At 56.9% G+C, this 19,615-nt stretch overlaps 7 protein-coding genes across 7 annotated transcripts; 3 read left to right on the top strand and 4 right to left on the bottom strand.

Moving 5' to 3' along the window:
• Nucleotides 1–729: 729 nt before the first annotated feature.
• On the top strand, nt 730–2,457 carry D7B24_004799 (uncharacterized protein; the record flags this gene model as incomplete). The annotated part of the gene is made up of 1 exon (XM_028638964.1): nt 730–2,457. The coding sequence occupies one exon, from the start codon at nt 730–732 to the stop codon at nt 2,455–2,457; it is 1,728 nt and encodes a 575-aa protein (XP_028496505.1).
• A 1,254-nt stretch (nt 2,458–3,711) lies between these two features.
• On the top strand, nt 3,712–6,161 carry D7B24_004798 (uncharacterized protein; the record flags this gene model as incomplete). The annotated part of the gene is made up of 3 exons (XM_028638963.1): nt 3,712–3,959; nt 4,013–4,909; nt 4,961–6,161. 3 exons carry the CDS (start codon nt 3,712–3,714, stop codon nt 6,159–6,161), a joined length of 2,346 nt encoding a protein of 781 aa, XP_028496504.1.
• Nucleotides 6,162–6,482: 321 nt separating this feature from the next.
• On the bottom strand, nt 6,483–7,626 carry D7B24_004797 (uncharacterized protein; the record flags this gene model as incomplete). Its single annotated transcript, XM_028638962.1, has 2 exons — nt 6,483–7,427; nt 7,480–7,626. The coding sequence occupies 2 exons, from the start codon at nt 7,624–7,626 to the stop codon at nt 6,483–6,485; spliced, it is 1,092 nt and encodes a 363-aa protein (XP_028496503.1).
• Nucleotides 7,627–8,961: 1,335 nt separating this feature from the next.
• Nucleotides 8,962–10,018, bottom strand: D7B24_004796 (uncharacterized protein; the record flags this gene model as incomplete). The annotated part of the gene is made up of 2 exons (XM_028638961.1): nt 8,962–9,634; nt 9,726–10,018. 2 exons carry the CDS (start codon nt 10,016–10,018, stop codon nt 8,962–8,964), a joined length of 966 nt encoding a protein of 321 aa, XP_028496502.1.
• Nucleotides 10,019–11,253: 1,235 nt separating this feature from the next.
• On the bottom strand, nt 11,254–13,147 carry D7B24_004795 (uncharacterized protein; the record flags this gene model as incomplete). Its single annotated transcript, XM_028638960.1, has 2 exons — nt 11,254–11,487; nt 11,567–13,147. 2 exons carry the CDS (start codon nt 13,145–13,147, stop codon nt 11,254–11,256), a joined length of 1,815 nt encoding a protein of 604 aa, XP_028496501.1.
• Nucleotides 13,148–14,718: 1,571 nt separating this feature from the next.
• On the top strand, nt 14,719–16,237 carry D7B24_004794 (uncharacterized protein; the record flags this gene model as incomplete). Its single annotated transcript, XM_028638959.1, has 4 exons — nt 14,719–14,727; nt 14,801–14,877; nt 15,130–15,711; nt 15,766–16,237. The coding sequence occupies 4 exons, from the start codon at nt 14,719–14,721 to the stop codon at nt 16,235–16,237; spliced, it is 1,140 nt and encodes a 379-aa protein (XP_028496500.1).
• A 768-nt stretch (nt 16,238–17,005) lies between these two features.
• D7B24_004793 (uncharacterized protein) lies at nt 17,006–17,647 on the bottom strand (the record flags this gene model as incomplete). Its single annotated transcript, XM_028638958.1, has 1 exon — nt 17,006–17,647. One exon carries the CDS (start codon nt 17,645–17,647, stop codon nt 17,006–17,008), a length of 642 nt encoding a protein of 213 aa, XP_028496499.1.
• Nucleotides 17,648–19,615: the final 1,968 nt, after the last annotated feature.

Genomic DNA, 19,615 nt, shown 5'->3' with positions numbered 1-19,615 from the left:
CAAAGCTGTCCAGGATGCTCCCCCATTGACGGAGAACATCCCAGTCACCATAACCACCCAATAAACCCCGCGCATTCCAGAACCTGAGACCACCCCGTCACCCCCGCGCTCCGCCGACCCTATCGAGGTCCCACCAGTCAAAATGCGGGGGACGGCAGATCGGGCTGCATTAGCTCAAACGTGGGGGGAAACGCGACAAAAAGGTTTATATCGTACGTCAGGTGAGGGGGTTGCGCGGGCTGACAGAAGGGCGTAGCGTAAACTGTGAGATCGTCCAAGAGAGAAAGGCCATAGGCTGAATGACGCAGCCCTGGGAGCCGCAGGTGGTGATGTGTAAATCGCATTAGTGGCTTGCGACGTGTGCCTAGTCGAAACGCGTGGGAGGCCATTCGCGACGGGAGCTTGGACGAGGGACAGCTGCATGCTGATTTCCCCCAAAGGTCGAGAGAAGCCCGAGCTGCAAGTATTTTCTGCCAGTATTATGGGTTGGAAATGAGCTGATGGCGGCTCTCTAAGCTGAGCTGGACTGAGCGCTCACAAAACGCAAGATGGACGGACCTTAAAAGCTCTGGCGGTCGCACCTGCGGCGTCCTGCTTTGTTGCCTCTTGGTTATACTTCCCTCATCAGCTCCATCCCGTCCCCCGCATCCATCCTGTCAACCGTGTCTGTCCGTGATACCAATTGAATCTACTTTGACCGTGCATACCATAACTCTACCGATACCGAAAATGGCTCCCTCAGCGATCGGGCAATTCACGTCGACCGTGTCCTCCCTCGTCGCCGACAAGCCCCGCATCCTCGTGCCCGAAAAGGTCTCACCCGACGGCCTCGCGCTGCTCAAAGACAAGTACGATGTAGACAACCGGCTCGGTCTGTCAGCAGAAGAGCTCATTGCCGAGATCCCAGGCTACCATGCCCTGATCGTGCGGTCTGAGACAAAAGTCAATGCAGATGTGCTGGCGGCAGGCAAGAAACTCAAGGTGGTGGCACGAGCTGGCGTTGGTGTTGACAACATTGATGTCGACGCCGCGACCCAACACGGCATCATTGTCGTCAACTCGCCAGCCGGCAATATCCTCGCGGCGGCCGAGCATACGATTGCCCTTCTGTTTGCCACTGCGCGAAATGTTGGTCGTGCAGACACGACGATGAAGGACGGCAAGTGGGAGCGCGGCAAGCTCGTGGGTGTCGAAGTGGGCAACAAGACGCTGGGCATCATCGGCCTTGGCAAGGTCGGCATGAAGGTGGCACGTATGGCCATTGGGCTCGGCATGAAGGTCAAGGCGGTCGACCCGTACGCCAGCAAGGATATTGCTCGACAGGCGCACGTCGAGCTCGTGCCAGATCTGCAGACCATCCTTCCAGATGTCGACTTTTTGACCATTCACACGCCACTCATGGCGAGCACTCTGGACCTGCTCAAGGAAGACGAGTTCAAGAGGATGAAGAAGACGGCCCGCGTGCTCAACGTTGCTCGTGGCGGAGTCTACAATGAGGTCGCGCTGCTGACGGCGCTCGACGAAGGTTGGATCGCTGGTGCCGGCCTCGACGTCTTCACTTCGGAACCGCCCGCGGCAGACTCAACGGCGGCCCGGTTGACAAGTCACCCTAAGGTCGTTGCGACACCTCATCTCGGCGCATCAACGGTCGAAGCACAAGAAAATGTGTCAATGGACGTGTGCACGCAGGTGGTCGAGATTCTCGGCGGCGGAATGCCAACGGCAGCTGTCAACGCGCCGCTCATCCTGCCCGAGGAATACAAGAAGCTGCAGCCATTCGTCCGCCTCATCGAAAAGATGGGCGGCCTCTACACGCAACATTTCGTCGGCAGCAAAGGCGGCATGGTGGGAGGACGCAAGTTTGAGTTAGTGTATCATGGCGAGCTGTCTGGTATCTCGAACACGCGGCCGCTTCTGGCGGCGCTGGTCAAAGGGCTCGTTTCTTCGATCAGTGATGCAGGCGGACGCGATGTCAACATTGTCAATGCCAACATGATCGCCAAGGAGCGAGGTGTGGTCATTAGCGAGACGCACAGCGGCGACCGGACGAACGCCATCTACTCGAGCCTCGTCACGCTCCGGTCATACGATGACCGGCCAGGCAGCGAACAGGTGATTGAGGGCTACGTTTCGGGCCAAAGTATCTACATCTCACGGCTGGATCGCTTCAACGCGACTTTCGAGCCCGAAGGCACGCTGCTGGTGCTGCACAACTATGACGAGCCTGGCAAGATTGGAGGTGTCGGCATGGTCTTGGGCCGCTACGGTGTGAACATCCGCTTCATGCAAGTAGCAAGTGTCGACGCTGGAGCCAAGAGGAAGAGAGTCGAAGGCGCGAACGGAAACGAGGAGAACGAGGCATTGATGATCCTTGGTGTTGATGGAGTCAGTGCTGAGGTTGTGACAGACCTCAAGGGAACTGAGGGCATATTGGATGTGAGTCTCGTGAAGCTCTGAGTCAGCAGATGGAGATCACGGCATGAACAGGACGAACAGGATGAGCGGCATGGGAATGGGGCGCGCTACGGGCACGTGGAGCAGGAGTGGAACAGGACGGCAAGCACGATGCGATGGCTTGCTTGCACTTGCACTGTGCGTGCGACTACAGCTGAGGCAGGCATTTTGCATGTGCAGGCGGAAGCGGGTGGAGGCAGAGGGAAGGGCGCCCGGCTGCGGTAGGGAAAGGGGGGGTTTTTTGGTGATGTCACTGAGCGGCGGCGGTGGATCGAACTCCATCGATGCAAGCAACCCCGAGGAGCTTGGAGCCTGAGCAGAGGCCATCAACTGGTCGACTAGTAGAAGTTAGACAGCGAAGCAAAGCGTTTGAGGTCAATTGACGAGAATGAGGATGAGCGAGGCCCATGAGAGACCGACTCTTCAGCCGAGTCTCTGCATTTCATGGTGTTGGTCATTGATCGACTTGACTTGCCTGGCCTTTGGGTCCTCCTCTCCCTCTGGGGCTCGGGCAATGTCCGATGGTCTGTGGTGTGTCTGTCTGATCTGCTTTCTGCTGCTGCTCTCTGGGCTTGGTGGGGGCCTCCAGGTGCCTCACACAGATGGCCCGTACCAGGCTCAAGCACTGCCAAGCAGGGGTCCCCTCCAGGCGTTCGCCTGTGCTCCGTGCCCCAGCCGCAAAGCTCTTCCAACACGCCAATCACTGGTACGTATTTCCATGATTATGGGGGTTCAATCGCGCGTCATCAAAAGACCCCCTCGTCTGGGCTCCAGTTCTCGACCCGTTGCGGCCTGTAGCTCCGTCCTAGTGCAGCTCTAGGCTCTCCTGCTTGCTCTGACTTCATTTTCCTGCCCACCGAAAACCCATCTCTCAATCCAAACGTCGCCGCCAGCTTCGGCTTCGTCACTACATCCCACCTTGTCCACCTGTCAATCGATTTCGTCGACCTGCTCCTCAGTATCCCGAGCTACGCATCTGGCTTCTCGCGAATCGGGCTCGTGGTATCCGGGTAACACCTTACTGACACGAACCAATTTCCCGACCCCCTCAAAAGTGTCGCCACAGCCCTTTTTGACTCGACGCCACCTTCACGTCTGAGAGAACGCGACGACCTCGAGACGAACCCTATTGCCCTCCTCCCAACCTTGGGCGTCCGACTGCAAGTATTATTTCCGTCCGCGCCTCGGTCGAGAAAATCCCCTCCTCTCCAACATCCACAGCGCCATCAACGAACGCCCTTCGCACAGCACCCTCATATGATGACCACGAGGTCATCAACGCGACCCGGAAATGCCTCTGGCACATTCGGCATCGTCCGCACGGGCGTAATTGGCCTGGCCAAGGCTCTCACCCTGGGTGTCTCCTCTGTTGCAGGCGCGCCTCTGGGCATCAGAGATCATCATGACGACGTGCCCGAGGAGACGGGTAGCACCCGAACCGTCCTCTTCATCGTCTCTCTCGTGCTTGTCCTCCTCGGTGGCGCCTTTGCCGGCCTGACCATCGCGTACGTACAGCAGCATCCTTCATCTCCTGCGCCATGTCGCTAACTCTTGCCAGTTTGATGGGTCAGGACAGCATATACCTTCAGGTCATGGCCGGCGACCCGTACGAACCTCAGTCTAAGAACGCGAAACGCGTCTATAACCTGTTGAAGAAGGGAAAGCACTGGGTTCTCGTCACGCTCCTCCTGTCCAATGTTATCGTCAACGAGACTCTTCCCGTTGTTCTCGATCGCTGTCTCGGCGGTGGTGTGGCAGCTGTTGTTGGCAGTACTGTGCTGATCGTCATCTTTGGTGAAGTGGTGCCTCAGTCCATCTGTGTCCGCTACGGCCTCCAGATTGGCGGTATCATGGCCAAGCCCGTGCTTGTCATGATGTGGCTGATGGCCCCGGTCGCCTGGCCCACCGCCAAGCTTCTCGATTGGGCACTCGGCGAGGACCACGGTACCATTTACAAGAAGAGTGGCCTCAAGACTCTCGTCACGTTGCACAAGTCCCTTGGCGAGGTTGGCGAGCGTCTGAACCAGGACGAGGTCACCATCATCAGCGCCGTTCTCGACCTGAAGGACAAGTCTGTCGAAACTGTCATGACGCCTATGGACGACGTCTTCACCATGGCCGAGGATACTGTCCTCGACGAGAAGACCATGGACCGAATCCTATCGGAAGGCTACTCTCGAATCCCCATTCATGCGCCGGGCAAGCCCAGAGACTTTGTGGGCATGCTCCTGGTCAAGATTCTCATCACGTACGACCCCGAAGACGCCTGGAAGGTCAAGGATTTCCCTCTGGCTACCCTGCCTGAGACGCGCCCCGAGACCAGCTGTCTCGATATCGTCAACTTCTTCCAGGAGGGCAAGTCTCACATGGTATTGGTTTCTGAGTCTCCTGGTGAGGACTACGGCGCGCTTGGTGTCGTCACTCTTGAGGACGTCATCGAGGAGCTTATCGGAGAGTAGGTACACCTTCTCATCATGTTGGAAAGCGTCAATTAACAGTTGAACAGGGAAATCATCGACGAGTCAGACGTGTACATTGATGTCCACAAGGCGATTCGCCGTCTGACCCCGGCCCCCAAAGCCCGACCTATGAAGAAGGACATGGAGGACGTGGCCAACCGCGCGAACGAGAACGGAAACGGCAAGCTCATTGACGTTGGCGACGACGAAGAGCCCCATGATAAGCGCATCAGCTCACTTGGCGGTCAAGGTGACGTCGCCAACATGTCTACGAGTCCTGGAAAGACGGCAACGTTCCTGATGCGCCGAAGCTCGGCAGGCCCCGATGGACGGATGCAGGCCACGACGGTGCCGGTCAAGGCCAATCTCGAGGAGATCAAGCGCCAGCTCAAGCACCTTGGCCCATCAAACCGCAACACGAACCCCAGGGATACCAAATCGACGACGGTCAAGATTAAGAAGACGGCGATGGGCGGACAAGTCGTTGTGCAACCTCCTGCGCAGAGGAGTCGCCCCGCCTCCGTGGCCGGCGACCTGATCGAGTCTCGTCTTCTGGACGATGAGGTCATTGAGGACGAGAACACGCCGCTCATCGCGCGACCCAAGCTCACAGGTAAAGGTGGCGTCCACGCAGTACGCAAGAGCTATGTCGGGGCTGGCATGAGCGGTGCCCAGGCGCGCCTCGCCGCCCAGGAATACGACGATTTGGTCCCCCTGGAGACGACGCAGGCCGTGCCCGAGCTCCAGATGCCCACAATCAAGGATGAAGAGCCCCGCGGGGCCGGCGCCGGCACAAGCAGCAACACCAGCCCCACGTCGACCACAAAGCCGGACCTAACCGTCGCCGTGGACAACGGCCGGGCTAGCAGCCGCGGCAGCATCACCAGCGCCAACGAGGACGGCGGCGGCGGCGGCGTCACGCCGCGCCGCAGGACGCTTGTTCGCAGCGGTAGCATCAGCGAGAACATTGTGGAGACGAGCAGCGGCGTGCGCAAGATTGTCATCCAGGCGGCGAGCTCCGACTCGGACAACGAGTCCAAGCTGTCGGCGGCGTCGGGCACCAGGCAACCGGCCAAGAAGAGCGATCAGGAAGACAGCATATCCTACGCGGCAGCGGCGCAGGAGTCGGAGGAGGCCGAGGCTGCGGACGAGGCGGGGCCATCGACGGCGCCGTCCAACGCCGAGGGCACGCTGGTGGGGCCGAAGAAGAAGAAGAACAAGAAGAAGAAGAAGGGCGGCAAGCCTTAGATGTGCTTGTCTTTTTTCGCTGTAGGATCAGGGTTCTGGGCCTCGGGCGCAGGCGGCATGTACAAAATGAGGGCTGTCGGGGGGTAAGGAAAGGGCTGAGAGGCGGAGCGCAACCTCGAGTGCAGGCATGGCAATAGGGACACAGGCCTAGCTAGGGAAAGGGGTGAAGGGGCCGGGATAGCAGAGTTCATGTTCCATGTTCAATTTACAACCTTTTTCTTCTTCTTCTTCTTCTTCTTCTTCTTCTATGGCATCTTTATCTGTTCTATCCGTTGATCTACCTCCTACCTCCGCATCGAATGCGATCCGGCCAGGCAGAGACTAGTCGTACCAGATGGCGTTCATGCCAAAGCCCGGCTCGGGGATGCGCAGGCGGGCGACGCGCGCGAGGAACTCGTCCTGCCACCTGTACATGTCGAGCCAGCCCTCCTGGTCGTCGGTGATGGCGACCCACTCGTCGGACCAGTCGCACGGCGCGACGGCGTTGCTGTGGCCGCCGCTCGTCGGGGTGGGGTTGAGGCAGATTTGGCGCTCGATGTCGCCGTCGTCGCGGAGCTTAAAGGCGGCAATGTAGCCGGTCAGGCCAAAGTCGTTGGCGCGCGACGAGGCGAAGAGGTAGCGGCCCGACTGGGTCAGGGCGCAGACGTCGGCGCGGTACATGGTCTTGGGGTTGGGGATGCCGGGCGGGATGAGGGGGTAGTGGGCGCCCGTGTACTCGGGGACGTGGGTGGTCGGGTTGATGCGGTAGACGCGGATCTTGTTCGAGGCCTCCATGAGGGCGTAGAGGTGGGTGCCCGAGGGGTGCATGGCGGTCCAGCGCGGGTGGTCGCCGGCGTCGGGGGCGGCCTGGCCGTCGACGAAGGTCAGGGCGCCCGTGACGGGGTCCTTGGCGTGGGTCCAGATCTTGTTGGCGCGGAGGTCGGCCGAGTAGAGGTAGGACTCTGTCGGGTCAAAGACGGAGCCGTGGATGCCCGAGTGGGGGTCGAGGGGGAAGTGGTGGACGGGGTCGGCGGCCAGGGTGCCGGCCTCGTCGACACCGTAGACGGTGCCGTGGCCGGCATGGTTGTAAAAGGGGTTCGCGTAGACGGCGTAGGGCGGCTTCTGCGCGGCGAGGAGGAAGATGGCGCGCGTGTTGGTCGAGGCGGAGGAGGCTTCGGGCTCATGGGTCATGGGGTGGGAGGCCGTGTGGGTGATGGACGTTGGTGACTCGACGGCATAGGATGACCACTTCTTCATGGCCGCGCCGTAAATGTTCTTCTTCTTGTGCTGGGAGGCATGTCAGTGAGGTGCGAACATGTGGCAGCACGTGCGAACAAACATCAAAGGTCATCCAGGAGATGGGTTCGTCCTGGGGAATCTCGGTACGCTTAACGAGCTCGAGGGTGAGCTTCTCATCGTCAAACGCGACAGTGAAAATGGCACCCGGAGGGGTCCAGGTGCCTATCATGAGGTGATGGACGGGCATGTTGGGCGTCGTCGAGAAGGCTCGGCAGGCGTGGCTGGGGTGCGCTGTGAGAAGAGAAGAAGACAGTCGGCTGGCCGACGCCAAGGTGTGATTGCTTCGGACGAGGAACGAAGTCAAGGATTGCATGAGCTGCGTCGTGGTGCTGGCAGTCAGTAGAGGAACAAGGAGAGAGTGGAAAGCCGAGTGGACAGGCAGCCGATGACGGAGCAACCAGCCAAGGGACACGACAGAGAGAGTGAACAGGATGGCAAAGAGAAATGTCGAAGCGAACAACAACAACAACGGGCCTGGCAAAAAAGTACACGAACCTCGGACGCTGGAACCGGCAAACGGAGGGGCGGCGTCGGTCGGTGTAAGCCGGGATTGGGATCAGAGGAAATGGACCTGACATCATGCTATCAGATGTCTGGACCCGGGCGACCTGGTATTACTTTGACCCCTTGGGTTCTTCCCTGGTGCCCCTCCCCCTCCTTTTCCCGCCCCTTCGGTGTTCCTCGTGTGGGACGTGTGGGGCACCTGGGATGGATGATCGGGAAATGCGGCGGCAGATGTGACTCGCGGTAGCCGTGGGAAGCATGGCCTGTTCAATCAAGGCATATGTGTTGTGCGACAGCGCCTGTCTCCCGTATTCGACCCGGCGTCGCACGACAGAGTGTCTGCGTAACGGCGGGTAGGGCACTGCGCTCCTTGTTCGCGATGTCTGTCTGAGGCTGAAATACCTTGTGTAGTTGAGGCAAGGTAGGTAAGGTAGCTGGAGCGGGTTGGAATGATTCAGGAGGATCAGGTCGGCCGCCAAGAGGAGAGGGGGATGAATGTTCTTCCTCGTTGGAGAAAGACGTAGCCCCACATGCTCCTGCCCCAGGTCTCGCGATGACGGTCTGCGTCGCGGCTTCCTGAGGACAAGGATGAAATGCGGGGTCGTTTGGCCTGCCTCTTTGATGGTGACGGGTGATATGTGATGCGAACCAGCAGATCCGTCTTCGATCACCACGACGAGCTGGCCATGGTCCGTTGTAACTGGATGGGCGCTGGCGTTTGGTGTCTGGCTTCAGCGGCAGATCGTATTGTTCAGCTGGCCATTCGGTACATCTTCACGATCACGAATCGTGCCCCAGAGTGTCACATTGGGATGAACGCCCACAGCTTTTTTGAAGGTATTGTTTGACAGTGCAAGTCCATTAATCATAACCAATAAAAACTTGAACCACTGGAAATAAACCCAAAATGCATAACTAATAAAAAAAAAACATGGCTCGTCATTTTTTTTTACATCCAATGCATGCAGTTTTGCCTTCTCCCAACCCATCCCACCCCACCACGCAGAACCCCCTTTCCCTAAAAGTTGTCCTGGTTGGCGTTGCCCATGAGCATGGTCATCTCGGGCTTGTACTTCTTCGACGCCAGCGTGACGTTGTACTCGCAGTCGAGCACGGCGCCGTTCTTGTCGCCCGTCAGCGGCGTAAAGTCGAGCAGCAGGTCGTCCTTGACGGCGCACGCCGTGTCGGTGGACAGGTAGGGGTCGTCGCGCGGGTACAGCTGGGCCGTGACGCCGAGGAAGTCGTCGTGCGTGACCATGATGTGGATGTGGGCGGGGCGGTAGGGGTGGCGGCCCATCATGTGCAGCAGCGTCGCCGACGGGCCCGACGTGTCGATGGCGTACTCGGTCGGCTTGAGGCAGTAAAAGTCGAAGCGGCCCGCGGCGTCGGTGCGGAACTTGCCGCGCAGGTTGTGCCGCGACTGGTTCTCCGGGTCGTGCGCGTCGTATTTGCCGTTGGTCGACGCCTGCCACATGTCGAAGACGGCGTTGGGGATGCCGGCGCCCGTGTCGACGTCGCGGATGACGCCGTGGAAGTGCGTCAGCTGGCCGTCCGACGGCATGTCCTGCACGACGCTGGCGCCGAGGTCGCGGAACGGCGTTTCCGGCGACCAAAAGGGCCCGAGGATGGCCGACGACGTGGGCGCCTTGCCGTCGGGGATCTCGACGGTGTGGTTGATCTCGTCGACGAGCCTTTTCTCTCGTTAGTCTGGAGGTCCGGGAGCAGCACGAAGCAGAAAGGGAAGAAACGGAGGACAAGACAGGAAGGAAAAGAAAGACGCACGACTCGATGCCCAGAATGTCGCACACGCGCCACGTCTCGTTGCGGTTCTTCTTGTAGGCCTGGCCCAGCGAGTTGATGTAGTTGACGCCCGTGAGCCACTCGTCCTGCGTCAGCTCGACCTCGCGGCAAAAGTCGTGCATGTGGCGGATCAGAGAGGTGAGGATGACACGCTGGCGGGGGTCCGTCTCGGGGCTCATGAGATCAATGACATGCTGTGTGAAGTTGGGGTCGAACTTGGACGAGCCCTTGGCCTGACCGTTGGTGTGGCCGTTGGCGGTTCCGTTGGCTGCCATTGTGGGAATGTCTGTCTGTGGGCGTGCCGTAAAGTTGGTGGTATCTCAAAACGGGACAATGATGCGACTCGGAGACACTGGGAGAGAGGGCGTAGTGAGAGAGAGAGCCGGCAAGGACATACAAAGGTGTTTGATGGAATAAGAATGGCTCTTCCCTCCTCCGAGAACCAGGGGCGAGACCGACTACTTATCGCATTCGGTGGCTCAAAGCTTCGCCGGGCGCGATGCCGAACAGGCTTTCGCAACGTCCCCAAAGTTTCCCCCCCGCTGCCGAACTCGTGGCGGCCACAGTTCGAGGCGCCTCCACCGTGGCCACGAATCATACGAGGCCTATTCTCATCGTCGCAGCAGCCCGTCACGGTAGCGGCAACGTAGCTCGGCAATCCGCGGGGGGAAGCTGGGCGCGGCTTCGATCGTCCTGGGACTCGGGAGGGGCATGCCGGCTAAGCGTATATCCAGGGGGCTGACACCGCTGGAGGGCCCTGAAAGGCGACGCAGAGTATGGTATGGAGTGATCGTGTGTTGACGCCCATCCGGTCCGCGCCCACGTTTAGCCGACCCCAACTGCCGCCGCATCTTCCAGATATGCAGCCCAAGACACGCCTTATGGGGACTGGAGACAAGGGACCCAGTTCGGACCCCTCACGCTCTAGGGAACCTACACCTCGTGTGCCCCGCGGTGCGAAACGCGAAGCGCGAGGTCCGTCCCTTTCTCCATGAATCGGCAAATCGGGACCTCCCTTGTCGAATCAGGCGCTGTCCATTCGCCTGACCACAACTGCGCGGTGCCAGCAGCAACCGTGTCGTCTTCCCGTGCGTGGCACGTTGGGGAGGTTCAAATCTCGCGGGGATCCCCGTGGGGCATCATCGCGCAACTACAATGGCACCATGTCATGGAATCCCGACGCCCACGAACACGCGCAAGCTCCCTTGTCGCCGGAATCCCATAGGGCCATTTTTCGCATTAGACTTTCTGTGCTATCATAAGCATATGTTCAGCATTATTGATTGCACCATGAAAGTTTTCCCCTTGCCAAGACCATTTGGGAGGCGATGCTCCTTCCTGTGAGTTCGAACCCTGATACGAATCGTGTCACGACATGAGTTCGACCTGGAATCCCTCAAGCGACTTCACCTCTGCACAGCCGCCCAAGACAGCCGAGCTTCAGTGATTTAATTCACCGTCCCATCTGGCGTGATGTAGACTTGTATGATCAGCACCGTCAAACCTACAATCATGGACAGACCTCAATCTCCTTCCTCGCCAGAATATCGCGCCACAGCAGCCCGGCCAGCGATGCGCTGAACGCTGCGCTAAAGGCACCATAGTTGACTCCAATGGCCATGCTGTACACCGTGGCCCAAAAGGTGCGGCTGTCGATCTGCGAGCCGCTGACGCGATGTATCTCCTCCCATGTCTGGATGACGCGCGACAAGAGAATCGTAGTGCCGATGTTGGTGCCAGCAAACTATCAAGAACGCATATGTCAGACCTCGACACTACCCTGTTCGTGTGGAGACAAAGCGCTCTCGCCGATAGACACTCACATTACACAGAACGACAGATAGAAATCCCATGCCGCCGATACCTCCTACAACGCCCGTCTTGTCGACCCAGTGTTTCCATCCGTACGCAAACGTGGCCACCCAGTGCTTCGACACCAGCGCTTGCACGAGCACAAACATGGCAAAGGCGAAAGGGATGAGCGCCAAGGGAAGATGCGAGAAGACGGCCATGGTGGCAGGAAATGTGGCTCGAAGCCAATCGACTAACTCTCTGCAAGAACCGACGAGTGTTTGAGGTCGCTTATGGCACTCTGTGTCCATGTTGTCAGCCTTGAAATCTTCACTTCCGAAAGTATCACGCGACGCGGGAGACGGCTCGGCATGACTGAAATGCGGCGCATTGCCTGGAGTTTCTCTTTCAGGATCGCATGCTCCCTGTTCTTTCGCTCTGGCGGGGCATTGGGTTGCTTCGTGGATTGTCGAAATGATACTTTCTGGGTTTGTCACAAGCTGCCCATCAGCGACCGCGGGCTGGCTCTCCTTCTCGTCGGAAGGGTTCATCGTTGCCTGTCGTCCTACGGGCTCGGAAGGCGTTGTGATGGTTAGCGCGGGATTCGTCTGTTGTACAGCCAATGCTTGGAGGCGCTTCTTGTCGCCGAATTTGGCAATCTCTCTGGTCGTATGCCGGCTCTCCCAGCCACAGCCGACATCCCAGCAAAACATGAGAAATGCGGCTGGGAGTGTGACCCAGAATACGGGATGTTCCCCGGTGCCTGTACTCGCCGCGTTCAGTGCCAGCAACGTGATCAAAGTAGTGGCCATGATGACCGATCCAACGATTGCCGACTTGGTGTCTAGAAATGGGTTCAAGACTTCCTCGAGGGCCAGCAAGTCCCTCGAGGACTCGCCTTCCTGGGCGCTCGCTATCTGTCCAGCCTCCCTCGGCGTGCAGTGGCTCAGCTCGGTGACGGTTAGATCCTTGGCGGCTGGGATGTTGGGATTTGCAGGCGGCACGTTGCTCAAGTGACTTGGCAGCTGGTACATGGCCATGCGCCTAGGGATCAATCCGGGCTCCGTGAAAACCAAGTACAGCAGGATGGGGTAGAGGACAATGGCCGTGATGACGGTCGGCACAGCCATGTTAGCCGTGTAGTGAATAAATTTGATGCCGAAAGCGCCAGCAAGGACGAGATTGGTAGGGTTACTCGAAACGAGAATGGCAGACCCAATGTTGGCAGCGGCGAACTGGGAGAAGATCCAAGCGCGAGGAGAGGACAGATCCTTGGACACGCGGGTCATGTACGCCAGAAAGGCGGTGCCACTCAGTATTACAGGGTCGTTTCCAATGAACGTCGTGAGCCCAAAGAAAAACACGTAGAGGTAGAGGTAGAGACGGCGGCCGTTGTTGCCTCCCCATTGGAGGACCTTGAAGGCGAGAAAACGAATGAGTCCCGAGGCGTCTATGGAGATGGCAATGTAGGCCAAGGTGATGAAGAAGAGCATAATGTCGAGAGGTGAGATGTTGTTGGCGCCCAGAATACCCTGGCGGATCTCCTTCCCGCCAATGGCACCAATGGCGAGGAGGAAGAGATCCGCGATGATGGGAGCCGTGACGAAATTCATAGGAAACCTGACTTTGACGTGCTCGTAATGCAAGGACCCGAGGTATCCTCCAGCTGAAGTCGTCGGAGTTGATCCACCGTTAGGGCTTGCCGACACCTGACCTTGCCTCGACTCTGAGGCCGACAGGTTACTTGTCGGGCTGCCCTGTTCCAGAGAGCTGGGACCGACGGAAGGTTCGCGTCTGTTTCTTGGCTCTGATATTCTGAGCCAAGCGGACAGGTCACCTACACCACAATACCATGCTACCGGCACCCTAAACGTGATATGGAATGAGCACAGGACATTAACGTCTAGAGTCGGTATGTCAGTCACGCTGCCTGATACCCCGCGTCTGGCTCCTGCCTCCGACCAGTGGAGCTCGTCATCGCCAGACTTACTCGTCAAGACAAACACAACAAGGGTAACAATTGCACGCCAGCTTCTGATGCCCTCCGTATCGATGCTCAAAGCGTCTTTTTCTGAGCCTCCGATCATTTTGAACCTGCAATATGGTATTCGGGCTTGTGGAAAGACTTGAAAGGCGGTTGATGATCGAAACTCGAACGTCACGAGTGGCAGGCGGGGAAAATCTACCCATCCTCACTTGCTGGGCAGCCGCGGGGCTGTTCTTCTAAGATAATGACCGGCAAAAGTCTTCTTGCTGCCGCAATCTATGCGCCCGCGGCTGCCGTCGTTGGGGCCTTTGGGAGGGGGGAAGACACGTGAACCGCCAGTCTACCTTTCCTTTTCTGTATGGGCTGTTCGGAAGGCCGGAAAGTTCGAGGCATGGGCGTCCCTGCTTTTATTGGGCAGCCAGTGACGCACGGCATGGCAGGTCAGGCTCAATGTAGCTGCAAGTGAGATACATAAGGCACCTCGTGCATGAGGTGTTGGTAACGTCAGACGCACAGCCTCTTCGCCCGCGCCGGCTCATATTTCACAGCCTTGTGTTACCTCCCATAATTTGCCTATCTTGCTACCCGATACCATGGTGCGGTAGACAGGTAATGGAGGCTGCCCAATGTCGTCCGCTATTTCTTCCACGTGGTCTGGGTATTGGCCTCTATGTGTTCTTCCTTCTAGCAACCCTTCTTTCGATCCATCAGCGACTCCGTTTCCCACCTTTTATGCTGACATTTTTCTGCCCTCCACGCCATGATCGTGCCACGCTTCGACAACGACGACACGAGCCCATCTGTGTCAGGCCTTCATGAGAACTCTAACCTTGCTTCTGTCTCGCATCTGCAGGTCATATGTGCCTGGCCGCTCTCAGGTCAATATGGATTTGGAGCTCGTTTGCTGTAAGTACATATGCGCCAGCCATGTCACCATTCCCCGATCGCCCGTCCGCCAAAGGTCCCTCATCCTTCCAGAATATGTATCCAAGTCACGGGCCGGTCCGACCTCTATTAGTTACCAGATTTGGGAGCGATAGACCTACAGTCTCTTATCATGCCGTCCCAGGTTCTATCTTCTCCTCGTCACGTGCGTCATTGCCCGAAAGATAGAGTGGCTAAGGAACACATTTCTCGCGGCCACCCTGCTCTTCCCCATCGTTGCCTCCCTTCACGGCATTGTTCTTGCGGCAAATCATGTCGATGGTAAGCTACACTGTCAAATCTCGGCTGGATGCCATGTGTTGGTAGCGCTAATACCCTACCTACCACGTCCCAGGGGCAACAGATATGGATATATTCGGGGCATTTCAGTTATGCTCTCTTGGTATCCTCGCTGCGCCTGTGGCTGCGCGAGTGAGTCGAACTTACTTCGCAGCACCTGGTCGTAATACCATCTTTGTCTGGGTTTGCCTGAACTTGGCAGGTGAAATTTCTTTTTCCTTTCCCCCTTACCTTGCTTTTGAGACGAGTCTCTCTGATCCTCTCTTTGCTCTTTGATACGCTATTTCTTCGTTCTCCACGAAGCTGATCCAGATCGACAGGCTTATTGAGCCTTACCATTGAATTTTATCGGTCTCAGGTTCACGACTGCCACCTCACCGACAGTACGAGTGCCGATCTCGTTGGTTCTGCTCGATTCCCCCACGGCCCTAGCACGACTTGCGGCCTCACTTGTTCAGCGGCAGATGGGCCATTTTCGGCTCTGCGGCGCGGTGCTGCCAACAATATTTATGTTATCCCAGCACCCGAATCGCTCAATTTTCACACGGCAACCCTCTTCTCGGCAGGCTGTTGCGTGCATGCTGGTGTGTGCTTGCTGTACATGATGAATAAAATTTTACGCGAGAAGACGCTCCGCGTCCAAACAGACGCAGATAGCTCCCGCGACGGTGCCCAAGACGAGGAGAGGCAACTTGGCGGTCAGGGCAGAATGGATTTCATGCATGGAGGTGTAGCCACGGCCCACAGACCTGCACAAGACGCAACGACCCGAGACCTTGAGGAGAGGCATGGTGGGGCGTTCAAACACATTCTCCGAATGCAAAGCATCCCCAGAGAGACAGTCGTTACAATCCTCAACATTGTTCTTTTTGGAGGGGCCGGCCTAGGGGTGCTTGCTGTTGGGGAGCGCAACTTCCACTCCGCTCAGCTATTATACGAGACTGAGCCATTGTCCAGCATAGGCAGGTATTCACTCTTCTTTGCGACTTTGTTTCTTCTGACTACCATCATAATGGGCAGGTCTGACTCTTATTTTCAAGGCCAGTGGTCCTCTATTGTCACCGCTGTTCTCGCCGCCCTCGGATCCTTGTACGTTCCCATTCACGCCGACATGATGGCGGTGAAGAATAAAGCAACTCGAGACCTAGATCCAGATCGGACCTACAAGGTTGCCGCCTTTCTTTGCAAGTGGCAGGGCGTCTTCAACAAACAGATGGTTGGCCTGATCCTGAACAAACCCAACCCTGCACCTGGGATCCCTCGAGTGCCAGCAGAAGAGAGGCGAAATCCCCGCTTGTCGGAGACACATGATGTACCTGCAAGGTCTAGAAGATCGAGCACCGCAGCCAGTCATGCAGACTTCGTCATGAGTGGCGGCAACGGCCACGGCCTAGAGAGACTACCGTTGCGGCAGGCAGCGACTGAGCCTTCGCCTCCGCATCCAAGACAAAGATCTGACTTTTTGGATGTTACATGTCCCTCAGTACTTTGATGCTGTACGTAACGAACATGGACTTTGGCGAGGGGCACTATGTGGATGGCTGAAGCGTCAACGTCGGGGCGAGAAGGGGTAGACGCCGAATGAAATGTTTTATTGGGGTTTTTTCTTTTCTTTTTGGGTCAGACAATCAATCGGCGCGCGGAGCCTCAAAGGTGTGCCCCACACGCTTAGAAGTGAAGGTAACCCTTTGAAACCGAATCCAGTCTCGGTACAAATAGCGCCCACAAGCCGTATACCGCCTTCGTAAGCAGGTTTGGCGCGGCCTCTCTCCACCACCTCGTTAGTACCTGGAGTTTTGCTTCATGCAAATATAATCCACCTATAACTTTACTCTATACCCTACGTCTGATATCATTAGATGTCCTGTAATACTGTAGTTGATTATGAATGTACTATGAGCTATTCTTACGATTTAATTGACTGTGAAGCTTATTTCTGCTATGTTGATGAGGTCCTTCTAGTACGTATTTCTTTTACAGAGATCGAATTCGGTTTCAAAGAGATAGTAGTGCGATCAAGCGACACCATATAACTAGTCCGGAAGCCGAATTCTATCATACTATCTGGAGCGCCCAGTACGTGCCGTTGTACCTGAGGTCGTTCTCGCTTCCAAAGGGATAAAAGCCTGTTAGCGCTACCTCTTTTCCGAAAGGCCTTCTGATTCAGAAGCTGAGACGATCAGACCCTGAAGGCTTTCGAGGGACGTATCTGAGGCCCGATTCATGTGGCCGTGATGTCCCAACGATTCGACGAGAGGCTTCACTCCTGCGCAACGAGCACAGCCCCTCCGCCCTCCCTGTTGCCCAGTCCAAATGCTTTCCATCCAGCCTTGGGCAGATCAATTGACTGGTCTTCAGCGAGGAATTTCATGAACACGCCATGCGTGACTACGACTATGTTCGCACCGCGTCCCTCGCCGCCATCTCGATCTCCTCCTTGACTCAGGGACGTCACAATATCGTGCAACCTGTCGCGGAACCGTTGCGCTCGTTTCGCGACGGCTCCATCATCAGCAGCATAGAGACCCTCCTTGACCAGCCAATCCTCCCCCAAATGTCCGAGATCGAGATGCGGGAACGCCTTTTCCAGCTCTGCACGTTCCGACCCGGTGTCGCAGGGAAGGTTGCTGCGCTCCTGAAGGTCTGGATCGATGATGAGCTGCGCGCCGCCCGCCTCACCCCCTCGAGCGAGGTGCGGAAAGCCGGCGATTGTGGTTTGTAGCGTACGCGTCAGAGGAGACGTGATAACGACGGCGATGGAGGCTATCTCGGGCAGAGTTGCAGCAAGAGTCGATGCCTGGGCCTTGCCGACTGTAGTGAGGGGCGGGTCTCGTATTGTGAAGTCTTTGGAAATGTTGTGCTCCGCCTCGGCGTGGCGGACCAGGTAGATGATGGGTGCCATGATTAAAGTTCTCAATGTCTATGTCTCCTATCAACTTGTTCTCCACCGATGATGTATGCTGGCTGTGATCTTCTTATGTGCTGGTACATTTTTACATTGACAGAAAACACCATTTGCGCCTGTGATGACGCCATACCAGCTTGAGCACTCGTAAAAGACGCTACCTTATCTGGAAGTGTTAGCGAGCATCAACCTTGAGTTAGGTACTTGCCTTCAAGTCCATGTTGAAAAGAGGTCTGTGTGAGACTAGGACTAGATCAAATTCAACAGCAGCGGTATACACAGCTTACTTTGGGATTGAATCTACTTTCGTAGCTTTTGTCCCTGTTGTGGTCGAGTGCCGGCCGTGCTGAGTGCATCTAGAACGCTACTGTTGAGTTCGTTATGTGTGCTTCGACCAAGGTCAGGAATACGACATCGATTTCCACTTGCCGTGAGCAATACTGAAGCATCATATCTTCAATTTCTATCTGCCTCGTACGTACCGCTTCTTTGAACGGTCTTCAAATAACAACCGTAGGAGCGCCCAAAAATTAGGACCTGAAAGAACCAGACTGCCGCATCTATTACTCCAGCTAGGCCGTGTGTGAAGGAAACCGCATGCCCGTCCGGGCATGCAATGAGCCTCCATATCTACCCCCGCCCAACCTGTAGAGACAGCGTGGCTGTGTTGCAGGAACAAAATCCATGCTTAGCAGCGGGTGAGAAGGTCGTAGAGCCAAGTGTTCAAGGTGAAGTCTCCGGGCCAAATGGAGGGCATAACATCAGGCGGAGTGTTCTAGTCTCGAAGGGGAGAGAAAATATTAAGTTGAGGTTGGAAGCACAGTGAAGAGGTCTTCTGCAGGTCAGATCCGCAGTCTAATGGTAGACCTACGATAGCTGGCTGTCCCTTCCAATCCAGCTCTGTCGTACGGGGACGCAGAGAGGCAAGGAGGGGCCCTTCCAGATACTTGAACTTCATCGTCTTCATGATCCATCGTCGGCAGCACATCACTCTCAAAGGCGTCATAGTCAAGTGTAGGAGAGCTGTCCCAGAAAATCGAGGCAACCAGCAACACCATGTATACTCGTCCTACTGCGCAGCCTCGAGATCTTAGTGTGGATTAAGAAAAACGGCCTAACCGGCTTCAGAGGGGTTACATATGCAAGAGATAGGATGGCAGGCTCGTGGTCGTGTGCCACATTGCCTAGAACCACGCTGACGGAGAGGGCAGATCCTCCTAGCTGCATGGGAGGATCGCGGGATGGTAACGAGTCGGAGCAGGTCGCATTCCCCGGTTGGGGGTTCTCTGCTGCAACGGTCGATAGGTGGTGTATTCAGCGAGTCAAGGGTTGGGTGAGCTTGTGAGGATCATCTCCTGCCGAGGGATAGATATCCATATTGGAGAGATTGTGGTAGTAGCATGGTCCCGGGCCGAGCCTAATCAGGAATAAGGCCAGAAACCGACCCGGTTCGGCGGGGCATTGGTCGATAAGTACGGTAGAACGTAATCATGAGGGAGGTCATCTCCTCCGCTGATAGAAGCGCGAACAAGACCGTAGCCATTGCCATGATTTTGGTCTTCGGTGGAGGCCGGATGTGCAGGGGAAAGGAATGAGGCATGCTGCCTTCGTCCGAGGTCGGGCACATGCTGGCAGCGTCTTCCTTGCATTCAGCTATGGGCCCAGGCAAAGAAGAGGAAGAGCCCGCGCCAGGGCGTGGAGAGGGGCCTCGACTGATAACTCTACACGTGATAGAGTTCATTGGCCCGCGCGATAGGGGACTCTTACCATTTTTACCCTCCAAACCACAGCGGACCAGGGGGCCATGACTTGCGCTACAGGGGATGGCGTACAGGGGGCCACCCGAGCCACAGCAAATGGCGGGGCAGGACCAGGAAGTGGCGGGCATGTGCCGGCTGCCGTCTTGTCTCTTCTGCGCCATCATCTCCAGGCCAAGTCGTTTCTTTTCAACATGGTTTATTTCCA

Source organism: Verticillium nonalfalfae (genome assembly GCF_003724135.2).
Source record: "Verticillium nonalfalfae strain VnAa140/NRRL 66861 chromosome Unknown scaffold_28, whole genome shotgun sequence".
Taxonomy (NCBI): domain Eukaryota; kingdom Fungi; phylum Ascomycota; class Sordariomycetes; order Glomerellales; family Plectosphaerellaceae; genus Verticillium; species Verticillium nonalfalfae.
The sequence above is the reverse complement of the archived record's forward strand: the minus strand, read 5'-3'. Positions and strand labels throughout refer to the sequence as shown.